The following is a 12346-nucleotide window of genomic DNA, read 5'->3' on the forward strand; positions in this document are numbered from 1 at the left end:
TCGGCGCTATTTGGTATTTTTTGATTGGCCAACAGTGATTTAATGTTTGCTGTTTGTGTATCCTTTAGCATCCAGCGTGAACTTGCGTGCACTTAGCCCGGGACTTAGTCATACTTCGTGAACGTTCATTATAACCAAATTGGGTTATTTGTTGTAGGTCTGATTTTATTTACGACATAGTTGAACACCTGAAGCCCTCGGTGCCAGCAGCAGGAACAAAGAAGTCTTCAAGGAAAAGACCAACTGTTAGCTCTCAATTTAAGGTGTGCTCTCGGTGTTGTGTAGTAGTGTAGATAGCTAATAATTCAGTTATATTATCAAGTGATAATTGAGTTGTCCATGTTGTGCTGGCGACGTGTGTTCTTTAGTGTTGTTCAGTGCCTTCAAGACAGACTGTCTATCACGTAAAACAGACCCGTGTCCTCTTGTTTTCATGAAAAATGATGCTACCCTCGTTTTGGATAACTAGCGAGTTCACATGCATGCCATTTTGTCCATTGACGATAATACGGAATCAGTACCTCTTAGTAACCAAGTTGAGTTCGAGGTCCGTACAGTAAGTTACGGACCGAGTTTTTGTCCCTCTTCGATTGATGGCTCAATTGCGCGGGCATGAATCGAGTGGGAACAACAAGGATTTTTAATATTATGCTGGCTGCGAGTTTCTGTAACAAAAAATAATTCTCAAATGAACTTATTAATTTGTTGCTGAATATTGGTTCCACTTTTCTCCAGCAATGAATGGTCGCCAAATCCACCATTTCCGCCAACTCGTCGCTTTTGAAGGTCCGGTCTCTCATTTTCATTTACTCTGAATTTCGTCCAAAATATGGCCAAATTTCCTCAATCTGAAACTTCCACCAAAGTAAATTTCATCATATATCATCATATCACCCGTCCAAGTTTACATGCTACTTTCGTTAACCAAACAGTTCTCCGATTTCCCAACTGCGGTCATTTCTGGAAATGTCTGAAATATTTGTCCCTGTGGGTTAAATGGATATTCAACTTGTTTTCCCTTCTTGTTTGCAGACATCCTTGGCATCGCTCATGACCACTCTGAGTCAGTCTCATCCATACTTTGTACGTTGTGTTAAACCCAATGAAAAGAAGGTATGGAATAATTATCGCCAGTTCATACATTAAGTGCTCAGAGGCACTATTGTGTTCCGTGGGCGAAAAGCGGGAAACAAGGAGCCCAGTGCTTGATGGTTAGGTTGCATTCCAGGAAGCAACAGGCCCATAACACCACGGGCACCGCGCTCCAACCAAAGAGCGACGCCTTGGGACAAGGCAGTGGTCAAATTACATGGACTGATTGACTGCATGTCAATTTAAGTCTAGAATGACTTCACTTGAATAGTTTCTCTGGACAACTCTTCACCCTTTGTTAAAAGCGTATTAAAGGAGTGAAGTCATAAACGGCATATCTTGAAATACATGTAATTGAAGCTAAACTCGCATAAGAGATACACCATACCACGCTGTTTTTTTAAGAGCTTTTCCAAACATCTTAGTTTCAGCACCGAACCACGAGAACTGTGGCAAAGTTATTTTTATTTTATATTAAAAAGAAAATATTTGAAGTTGTCAAGTTTCTGCCCATGCACTATCAGAATTTGTGGTGTTATGTTGTGTTTTGTTGACTAAAAGATATTTTTCATTGTCTTTTTCCCCAGCTGCCGCAGTTCTTCAACCCTAAGCTTGTTCTCAGTCAGTTGAGGTATTCAGGAATGCTGGAGACTGTTCGGATTCGCCGTGCAGGCTATCCTGTCAGACGAACCTATGAAGACTTCTTCTTCAGGTACACGTCGTGACTGATCAATAGTAACTTCTCCTAAAAAGGCCGGTGAACTGAAAGTCCCGGCCAAAGAACATCCTCGGCTTGTACAGTCACTGAATTCACATCACACACCTCTGAGTGTATTCTAGTGACACAATATACAAGACAAGTTCTCCAGTAGGTGCCTTGTCGGAGGATTTAATCGCTCAGTAAGGATTAAATCTAAATATAGGCCATGGGAAGTGCTTACTATCGGAAGATTTCTTGGGTCTGAATGGAAACGTGATTTGGTAGGGGGGGGGGGGGGGGGGGAGGAGGAGGGTGACTTAATTCCGAGGAATTTTTATGGTATGTCGCGGTATAGCGCGTTTTTCAGGGGAGTGTCAAAACTAATCGGACAATTACTTTGGTTCTGGTTTTCCTACGGTTTAAGATTGTCTGAGTAGTCTAATTGATAAGTAACTGGTTTGGTTTTGGTTTTTACGACACTCAGTGGAAAACCGCTCTACAGCTTTCAGTTAAACTGAAAAGTTTGTAATCTTAGTGTAGTCTACATGAAGCTGTTGCTGTTTTGTCGTTAACCAGGGTTGTTTTGTATCCAGGTACAAAGTACTGTTCCGTGGCAAGACGATGTCAGGAAATAACAGTGATTGTACAATGCTCCTTCAAGAGTTTGACCCTGAAAAACAAAGCTTTAAACTTGGCAATACCAAGGTAATATATACCACAAAATTCGAATTCTGGGAAAATGGTTCATGGTTTAAATAGATGTTCACGGCCCTGTCAAAGTTTACGCATCTTTCTTGCATCAGAACCAAAATCAGACTCTTAAGAAAGCTCTTGTGAAAAATCCTATTTCAGGGTTGAGGATGCTTTTCACTTGAGTGTTGAAAAGCAGTTGGTTTTGCATTTACGATGCCACACGATTGGCTTAAAAAACTCGAGCCACTTTTTCATCCAATCAGAAGTAAAGCCAAAACCAATCGTGGCTCGCTCGCACACGTTTTCGCGCCCTTCTCGTCAGTTACACGTGATTACTTTGAGTTTTGATTGGTTTATTAGATTGTCGCTGTCCTTTATGATTGGCCAGAGTGACTGCATTGGTTTTGGTTTCATGGCACTCTATTGACAACTGCTCCATAATGCATTATACAATTTTGATATTATGGACTGTTAATTAAGGTGGTGAATGACATTTAACATATGTACCCGACAGACTCTGAAACAACTGATATGATGTAGACACTATAATTTAATTGGTATTGTTGTAGTGTTAAAATGGTTGACGAAGCATACACCTTGCTTGATGATAGTTTACACTTTCCCTAATCCGTTGACTTCGTCAAACAGCCTCCCACGCCAGTTGTATTCACTTTTATTCGCCCAAAAAAGATTTCGTGTATAATTAACAAGCTGTCACGTTTTGCCAAGGTTTCTAAATTGGATTTCTGACGTAAATGATAGGGGTATACTTTTCCATGTACCTTGCGGAGAGATGACGATAATTCATTATCATGGTGCCGATGTGAATTTTAATCTCTTGTCTGACAGGTTTTCATGAAAGATCACTTAGAATACCTCATCGAGCGGAACAGAAACGCGCAGCTAGAAGCTGTCGCCATGCTCATCAAGCGAAGAATCATGGGATTCCTTCAGCGGAAGAGATTTTTGAAGGCTCGCGAGGACGTCATTACGATACAGAAGAACTATAAGGTACTCTGTAGGGGTGGGTTAAAAGGGACAGTGGAGTTTGAACTTCCCGCTCTCTGTGCTTTTTCCGCTCAGTTGGCGCCCTTTCCTTATAGTGAATCCCGCCTATTTGTGCTTTGGAAAGTAATAATTAGACCACGAGCCCGAGTTTTTCTACGAGCAGAGTTAACTATCGCTTGTTGAGGACGAGGGTGAGTAATCTATTCGTTTCAGTTTAAATTTATCTTAGTCTCACTGTACAAAAAACGCGTAAGTAACGTAACGCGTAGAAAAGAACCGTTTTATTGTGTTACATCGGGCAATTCAAGGTTTTCGAACATTGCGCGCGGTTTGCACTGATACGTGTAGAAAAAATTACTGGTACAACCGTTCTCGATCAACAGATAGAAAACGGTAAAAGAACCAAGCAAATTCACAGATTCACGATAGACTACGCTAACATTATTCTAATGCAAAATGTTACAAAATGCTACGAAATTTCCCTTTTGAATCTTTTCCCCCCTTCTCTCTTTCTTTTCCCACCTCCTGTAGACATTACCGCAGGCTTCTCGTCGCCCCTCCCACGGTTTCTCTCCCCCCCCCCCCCCCCCGTCATCTCAAGAAAGAAAACTTTTATGCCCCCGACTTTGTAATCCTGAATATACAATAAAATATGTAACAAATATGGTCAAACTTTCCTCCAGGCTCATTACTACAAGAAACGTTACCACAAGATGCGGTTGGCTGCTATTGTCATTCAAAAGGTTAGATTTGATAGTGCATTCTTTGCGACGTATGTCGTGTGTCGTGTTATGATGTGCATATTCTTTACGAGCTTATAACAGCCGGGGGATTTCATCATAAGTGGATGCCATGTTTTTCAGTATGAGAGAAGAAGAACCGCTCAAGCACTTCTCAAAAAACTCCTCGAGGAGAAGAGAATAGAAGAAGAACGCAGAAGAGAAGAAGAGAGGAGAAGGGAAGAGGAGAGAAGAAGGTATGTTTGTTGTTTTTTTTATCATCTTCTTGTTTTGGCTACAACCTCAGAAAGTGCTCCAGCCTTCTCTTTCTTCTTTAAAACGAGCTACTCTGAAAACGTTTAATCGTAAACTTTACACGACATTTTTAGTCACTCAAGGCCACTACTGAACCATCTCGTTTGATTCTTAGAGCAGTTTAATTTGTAACTTACATTGTTACTAGCCCTCGGAGGAAGGCTGCGACTAGGATAGGTGACCAAAAATTTCTGGCGAAATACTGGAAAACATCATGACATAAAGCTGTCTGTTGCTCTTTGTTGGCGGCTTAATTGCCTCGGTTGAATTGCTATGCTATTTCCTAACCATAAAAGTATGAAGAGCAAAACTATCTCTTAATAATTTGTTTTCATGTTTACGCCACTGCGACTAAAGCTGGGAAGTCAGAAGTACGTCTTTTCCCGCCAAAATACCGGTCTGCATGGGCGCGCACTGTTATTGGTAGTTCTTACATTCGTTCTAGAATCTAAAAGGTTTCTATTGTTCTAGGACAACGGAATGTCGAATTCCTTGTACGAAGTACCACAAGCATGAAAAGAAAAAGCTTGTAACTGCAAATGTTATGTTATCTTTTACAGAGAGATGGAAAGATTGGAACAAGAAAGAAAGATACAAGAGCTCGAGGAACTTCGACGCAAGGTAAAAGCTATAATAATAGATAGATGAAGTAATTATTGGATTTGAAGCTGCTTTATACAAGTCTTTACTATTTGCAAGACTGATATCAATTGTTGTTTTGATCAGGCTGAGGAAGAGGCAAGACGAAGGAAAGAGGAAGAAGAAGAAAGATTGCGGCAAGAAGAGGAACAGCGGCAAGCAGTGCTAGTAAAAGCCCGCGAGATTGAAGAGGCCAGGAGACTGGAGGAGGAAGCCCGAAGAAAGGCAGAAGAGGAAGCACGTAGAAAGGTACCTTGATATTGTTTTTCTTAGTCAGAATACAGTCCAAGGGGAGGGGTGGTCACGTGTCACGTATTGTCCTAATCGACTTGCTTCCAGTCTCTCCTCTAGCTAACAACATACGGGGTTCGGGCAGAGGAACATACGCTGGGCAGTGACTAGGTCTTCTATGAGAACATTAGAAAGTAATACATGAGCATCTTTCATTGCAGGAGGAAGAAGAGAAAAGACGCCGCGAGGAAGAAGAAGCCAGGTAAACCTTTCAGTGGTAAACTGTCTGAAAAAAGGGAATGAATGTAAAAAGGCGCCACTTGAACTTCCACTTGAACTGCTTAGCTTGTACCCATTAAACAGTATTTGTCCATCATAAAGCTGAATAATCAGCCTTACTCACGAGTACTGGCGTATCACAACCTCTACAATTTCACTTCGTTTTTTAAAGCCATAACTGCCATCAGTGATCACACAATTTCGAAACGCTTTTAACTACTTTGCCATTTGAAATATTAAGTTTTCTCCCATGCAGGACTAGAAATTTAAGTACGCTTATTTCCACTTCTAGCTAAAGAATAATTTAGCAAGGAAACTGGACACATTTATTTATTGTCATTCTTTTTGTGAAAGGAATGCACCAATGTATGAATAGTCATTCGGTCTTATGTCCCAAAAATTGTTGTCGCAGATTTATGTGAGCTGATCGCGAGATCTTGAATGTAGTCCTACTGCTAGTTCATTGTTTGGTTGTTTGTTTATAAACAGGGAGAGGGCAGAAGAAGAAGAGAGGGTGCGTAAAGAGGCAGAGGCTGAAGCAGCTGCACAAATTGCTGAGCTCGATAGGCAGCTGAAGGTGAGACAATGTCTAGTCTTATGTTACACACCTCTCCTTGTGCTCTTACAGTGCGACTACTCGAACCGTGCCACCGAGAACAATGGACTGGTAACTTCTCGTGACGGTCTGTTTGACGTGAAAATATAAACACAATTGAGTCCTCTACGTTCTATGCACCTCTTAGAGATCCAGTTCTTGACGGCCAATAATCATAATTATCGCTCAAAAAATTTAGCCTGAAAACTCATTTTGCGACAACTAAACCGTAACCGTCGAAAAGTTTACAAAATTTCGGATCGAAACTAACCAATCAACAAATGGCAAAGTTTCCTGAGAGTTTCGCGACACTTCGTACTTTGTTGGGTTTTCAGTTTTGTTAAGATCTATCGTTCGTATTCGTTAACGTTATTGGTATATTTGAGAAAAAAGATCGCTATCTTTTTTTTCTCAAGTAACGTTCTGATTGGTTAGCTCTTTTCCAAGCAGCCCAGTTCGAGTAGTCCACTACAATTTGTTCTCACTTTATACGAGAGCTCTACTCTACGTGTTGTTTCATGATTGGTTGTTGCTCGGATTGACACGGATCTTTGAGCTGCATCATCATTGTGAATTCACTTCTGACTTCTGCGGTGTGGTTTTCGTCTTTTTTAGTTAGAAGATAGCGATGAAGAAGATGAAGACTTAGAGGAGGCCTGGGAGAGACCACCCAGTCTGTACGAGACCCAGGACCTGCCAACCAGAGAGGGCTACCTCATGATGAGAGGTCAGTAGTTCAGTGGTCATTAAGGGACCTCAGTCACGGCATTTTCAGTTATTTTGGCCATGTAAAAAAATAAATAATAACTTTAGACTGACGGAAATCTGAAAATAGCAGTGTACTAAGATGAAAAAAACACTCCAGAGATAATAGTAAACCATAAAGGAACAAGGATGGTTAAGGATGGAGAAGATTAACACGGATTACAAACGACGAACTTGAAAAATTTAGGGTTAACTCAGTTTCCAGATGCGAAACCATGACGTGGCTCCTTTAGATTCACGAATCGATACATTCTGTATTATCTTTGTGTTTGGGCTGGAGAAAAACAGAATACCATCTTGGGTTTAAATGGGCGTGTTGCGTAAAGTCGTTTTGGTGAGGACCAAAATTTTCGCGAAATACAAAGTTAATGACGTAGGATTACGGGCAAGACCGTATGCAGCGAACAGGGTGTTTTTCGTGCATTGTTACATAGAGTCACGCTCGAAATTCAATATGGCGTCTGATGATGGTGACCAATTTTGTTAGTATATACATGTAGTTGTGTTGAAAGTGATACAGTGAGATTTTCTCTTTTGTCAAGCCAATTTTCCTCTATAGCGACTGGTAAAGCTCGATAGCGACCGATTTTCTCTATAACATCTTTACAGCGTTGATATCCACTGGCTCAGAATTACATGTAATACATCTACAAGTTTTTGACTCCATGCAATTTTAATTTGAAAGTGGCCTAAGGGTGTTTTTCTTTCCTTTCAGGTGGTTTATTGAGTCTGTGGAAGAAACATTGGTGTGTACTTAGAGATGACACATTTATGTGGTTCCGAGGAAAACAGGTGCGTAGTCATCTAAGTCATGGCCCCAATTTTTATCTGCCAAATCTTGTTCGGGCCTCCTGAAAAATTGAATTGGAATGTCGAACTCTTTTAAATTATTGCTTTGTGCTATTCGCAGAGAATTTGTAATGAAAGATAAGACACTTTTCAGCTCCTGTTGTATGATTTACACGGCTTAACTGTTTTCATTTCTACGTTAGCCATGTGGCTATGAAAAATTTAGAACAAAAAATACCTTGGTGAGTTAGAGCAATCTATTTACACTGTTTTTGACTTCCTCAAGGATGCTCTCAAATGTGGCTGGCTAATGAAGAAAGGTGGAGGCACAACAACTTTATCAAGGTATGGAACATTAAAACATATGACTATATTTCTTTGTAATGGAAAGACACGTTCAATTCGAGCTGGAACAGAAATATTTGTAAGAAAATTCGTTGTATGTTCAAGATTGATATTCTTACAACAGGTTGTAAATCTATGGAGTTTTGCGCGACTTAGACATGGTGTAAAATACTATGTTCTGGCTAACAAGCTACATACTGCGTATCCACAATCAAGAAAAGTCAAGCTTTTCAGGTCGGAGCCGCTTAGTGTTGGCGGCTGTCACGTTCGTTTGCCATCTAGTATGACAGATTTTACACCTCGGCTTATTAATGTAATTTTCATTTCATCGACATAACAGCGAAAAAAATAAACTGAGTTGCTGTACTTGAGGCTCACCGTTGACACTGAGTCAATCGGAATCATTCTAAAAATTGTAACGTAGCCTCACTCTAGTCATTTAGAATCCCCCTAGAAAAGCGTTACTCCACCGTAAACCAGGTCAAATCTTTGAACAAAATGAGAAACTTTATTCAAGCGTTCAGGTGTTAAGCTTTTTTGAGAACTGTAATTTGGAATGCTTGAAATAAGTACAGTGGAACCCCGCTCTACGGACACCCGCTTAATACGGACACCCCGATATTACGGACAGTTTCGTTTTCCCCGACGAAAAGCTCATATATTTTTTCTAAAATTAACCCGCTTATTACGGACACCCGTTAATACGGACAACGGACACTTTTCTGTGTCCCGAGCGACAAACTCTTATACATCGTCAACCCCGCTTTACGGACACTGTTTGTATCTGTGCATTGTCTATTGTCACTGTCATGATTATGTGCTAATTAGAGATTTTGTACCCTGGTCAAATTATGACAGATTTCGGCGGGTTAGTACAATTTTATTGCGAAATGAAACAGTGGCAAAATAGCATGACGCATTTGACCAGTTCTTTCTTCCGGTGCATTACCCAGTCTGCAGTCCTTATATAAAGTTTTCTGCCTGATACGCTTACACAAAAGTTTCACTTTCTTGGTCTTTCGCTACAGTCCTTGCTTGTAGCCTTCTTCCTCTTTGACGTCTTATGCTTGCCACTATCAGCATCGGCCTCCGTTCGTATTGCTGGGTTGTTGCCAACGTCTATTAATAGTTCAAGTAAATCCACGTGCTTCCTAGGACCATCAAAGATATAAACACACGGTATTTCCATACCAAGGCCTCCACCCCGATTAACTGCTTTTCCACATACTTCAACTGATCCTCGATTAGTAGGCTTTGAAATAAAATGGGTGACTATACCAGTGCGGTTTTTGATGTTTGCGAGGTGATATGGAATGTGGCCGATAACTCGACTTTCCTTTAGCACGGCGACTGCGTTTTTGTCCTCACCAGTTCCCGGCTCTGGTTGCAAAGGCAAAATTTCACCGAGAGTGATACAGTTAATGATTTGTAATTTACAGTACAATTAAAACGTTTTGTTGCCGTACAAGTGTCGGCCTTAGTGTTTGTATCGATAAAACACGTGTCCCTGACTTTTTTCCGAGGACCCCGGTTAATATGGACACCCCGTTAATACGGACGTTTTGGCCTGTCCCCTTGGTGTCCGTATTAACGGGGTTTCCCTGTAGTTATTTTCAAGTATTAAAACTCTTTTTCTTCTTCTTCCTGGGCGACTCACCTCCTTCAATTCTGAAGATTCTAGTGAGCGTATAGATAGAAAACTACAAATTAAAATAAGGCTAAAATGCTATAACTCTCTGATATTCTTTAACTAGATGCTATTTGTTGTTTCTAGGCGTAATTGGAAACGCCGATGGTTTGTGCTCAAGGACAATGTACTTACTTATCATGAGAATGACCTTGAGGGAGCCAAGTCCCTGGGAACCATTGACATCAGAAATGCAGTGTATGTGGATATGTTTTAAGCCTTGTTTCATTAGCGATGCACCATAAACGCAGCTGAAGCACAGACATCGTTGTCCTTGTTTTTTCAGGCGGAGAAATACGAACTATCGTGCTTGCATTCCGTAAGCTTGCTCAACAATCTATCGACAACTCTTGTTAAGTATTGACTCTTCAGTCAAGTAAAACTAGTATTGTCGAGTATGCTGAATCTTCACAGGAATACTCGAAGAACATCCTATTTCATCTCCCATTCTCAAACTCATTTAATATTCATCAAGGTTATCAAAGGAAATCATGACCTTGACGATTTAATTTCTCCGTTTTCCTCACTTTAGTTTCGATTGAGAAGATATATCAAACACTCAAGACCGTATTTGACCACATTTCCAAACACCGCAAAGGTCGTCAAGAATTATCCGCTGCGCGTCGTATTTTCAACTCTCTTCTCGCTGTTTGGAAATGTGATCAAACACGGTCTTTTCGTGTTTAATATATTACATCAAAACATAACGCAAAAAAATCCGAACACGCTGAAAATTGTGACGTCAGCCTGGTGACACTCCTAGTCTTCAAAGATTTAGCGAGCCCACAGTTTTCATGAGCCGGATTTTGCTAAGAAACAGTGCAGTTAAGGTGAATTACAAGTCGCTTCCTTGACCGACAGATAAATCATTTCATGATTAACTATGTTGTTTTTTATGTAGACGCATTGTTGACGATGGTGTGAAAGAAAATGGCTTTAGTATTATCACACAGAACAGGACCTATCACGTGATCGCTGAAAGCACAAATGACTGGAAGTAAGTTGTTTTGTATTTCTTTTGTTAGGTGATGCTTACAGAGTGGCAATTAGAAATGATTTTTACGTTTATTGTGTTTCTGTTTTTCGTAGTCAGTGGTTCAACATTCTAAATCGCGTGCACAGGGCAACCGAAGAAGAGTTGCATGGAATGAGAGAAGAATCTGCAAACGTTAAACATGCAGTGGTAAGGCGTTTGACATTGTCACAGTTCTCACAAGAGATTCTTTTTAGCACAAATGTAGCCATCTCTAGGCGTTCAGTTAGTTGGAACGCAGTGCAAAAAGCTTCAGAACGAAAAAATGGGGAGGAGCGTGGCCTGGGAAGGCGTTCGTTTCTCGCACCAAGCCCCTCTCTCCTTTTCGCTCCGCCGTTTTTCTGGCCTGGGCCCAACGAACTGAAATACCTCGGACCGCCTGGAAGAGGTTTGCTAACATGGCACTGAAGTTTAGTTTTTGTTGCTGTTGTTCATTTGGTATCGTGCTTTTGCGACGGTAAACTCTGGTCTAGTTTAGGGTCTTTCCTGTATAACACGAAATATGTCATTTCTCTGTTCAGGGCACCATTGATGTAGCCATGATAGAGTCTTGCACACCTGGCGGAGTAGCAAATAAGTAAGTGCAAGGGCCACTGTTTTTCTTCATAACTTTAATTGCATAAACTTCACAGCGGTTAAACCTTAAATATCCACACCAATTGCGGTTTCGGAGGCCTCGAACTTTGTAAGAGTTGACGCGAAAATGTACTAATTTTTGTAAGAACACTGTATAAAACGAGCAGTGGGAAACCAAATTACCACCCGATAAACCAGCTGGATATCTGTATACAAAGTGTTTATTAGTGGTTTTGGCGGGAACTGCGCGTGCGCAGTGTTTTTGACCGCTGTGAAAGTGTAGCCCGGGTCATACGGTACATTACTTAGGAAACGGGAAATGAAACTGACAAGTTTTTGATTGTACTCTTTTGTTTGATGGAAAGGCCAGCTGAGTGGTTTTATTGTCTTCTTTTCAGGCCTAACTCCTTCACTCTGATCACGGCAAACCGTGTGATGAACTTCATTGCTGATACTCCTGAAGATGTCAATGGTTGGGTGGAAGGTAAGAAAATAATAATCGTGTAGCAGAGAACATTAAGTTTATCAACGAGCTATTATTTTTACAATTGCGAAACAGCCTTTAATTAATAGTTGTGGCAAAGGCTGGTAAGAAAATTCAGAGTTAAATGGCTCGGAGTTGCGATGCCCAAGTAACTCCTCTGCCGCCGAGATATGAAGTCATTGGTAAAGTGTTATTTTTGCATTTGAGTGGTAGAATTTGTGGAAATGACTATATTTGAAGTAAATCATAAATGTGATTTGAGGAGGAAAAGCTGAACGAAAACGGATCTTAACTGTTGTGCAGTAGTTTTTACCAGTTGGAAAGAACAACTGAACATCTCTGGTTTCAACGGGCTTCAGATTCCGTCTGTGGCTAGTTGGTTACGGTACTGTTGAA

The 12346-nt window shown here is 40.8% G+C and overlaps 1 protein-coding gene across 1 annotated transcript in view; it reads left to right on the forward strand.

The window, feature by feature from the left end:
- The window catches only part of LOC110054137 (unconventional myosin-X-like), a 40416-nt gene that overhangs the window by 14321 nt on the left and 13749 nt on the right, over nucleotides 1-12346 (forward strand). Inside the window, exons 19-37 of the mRNA XM_089284320.1 lie at nucleotides 158-263; nucleotides 1033-1113; nucleotides 1680-1804; nucleotides 2386-2497; nucleotides 3335-3496; nucleotides 4177-4236; nucleotides 4357-4469; nucleotides 5088-5148; nucleotides 5254-5415; nucleotides 5619-5659; nucleotides 6166-6253; nucleotides 6887-6998; nucleotides 7752-7828; nucleotides 8112-8170; nucleotides 9945-10055; nucleotides 10759-10854; nucleotides 10947-11040; nucleotides 11412-11467; nucleotides 11865-11950. Coding sequence (XP_089140446.1) covers nucleotides 158-263; nucleotides 1033-1113; nucleotides 1680-1804; nucleotides 2386-2497; nucleotides 3335-3496; nucleotides 4177-4236; nucleotides 4357-4469; nucleotides 5088-5148; nucleotides 5254-5415; nucleotides 5619-5659; nucleotides 6166-6253; nucleotides 6887-6998; nucleotides 7752-7828; nucleotides 8112-8170; nucleotides 9945-10055; nucleotides 10759-10854; nucleotides 10947-11040; nucleotides 11412-11467; nucleotides 11865-11950 — 1802 coding nt within the window. The remainder of the gene's footprint in view (nucleotides 1-157; nucleotides 264-1032; nucleotides 1114-1679; nucleotides 1805-2385; nucleotides 2498-3334; nucleotides 3497-4176; nucleotides 4237-4356; nucleotides 4470-5087; nucleotides 5149-5253; nucleotides 5416-5618; nucleotides 5660-6165; nucleotides 6254-6886; nucleotides 6999-7751; nucleotides 7829-8111; nucleotides 8171-9944; nucleotides 10056-10758; nucleotides 10855-10946; nucleotides 11041-11411; nucleotides 11468-11864; nucleotides 11951-12346) is intronic.

This window comes from Orbicella faveolata, unplaced genomic scaffold, assembly GCF_042242905.1.
Source record: "Orbicella faveolata isolate gen_17 unplaced genomic scaffold, um_ofav_v1 contig_13, whole genome shotgun sequence".
NCBI classification, from domain to species: Eukaryota; Metazoa; Cnidaria; class Anthozoa; order Scleractinia; family Merulinidae; genus Orbicella; species Orbicella faveolata.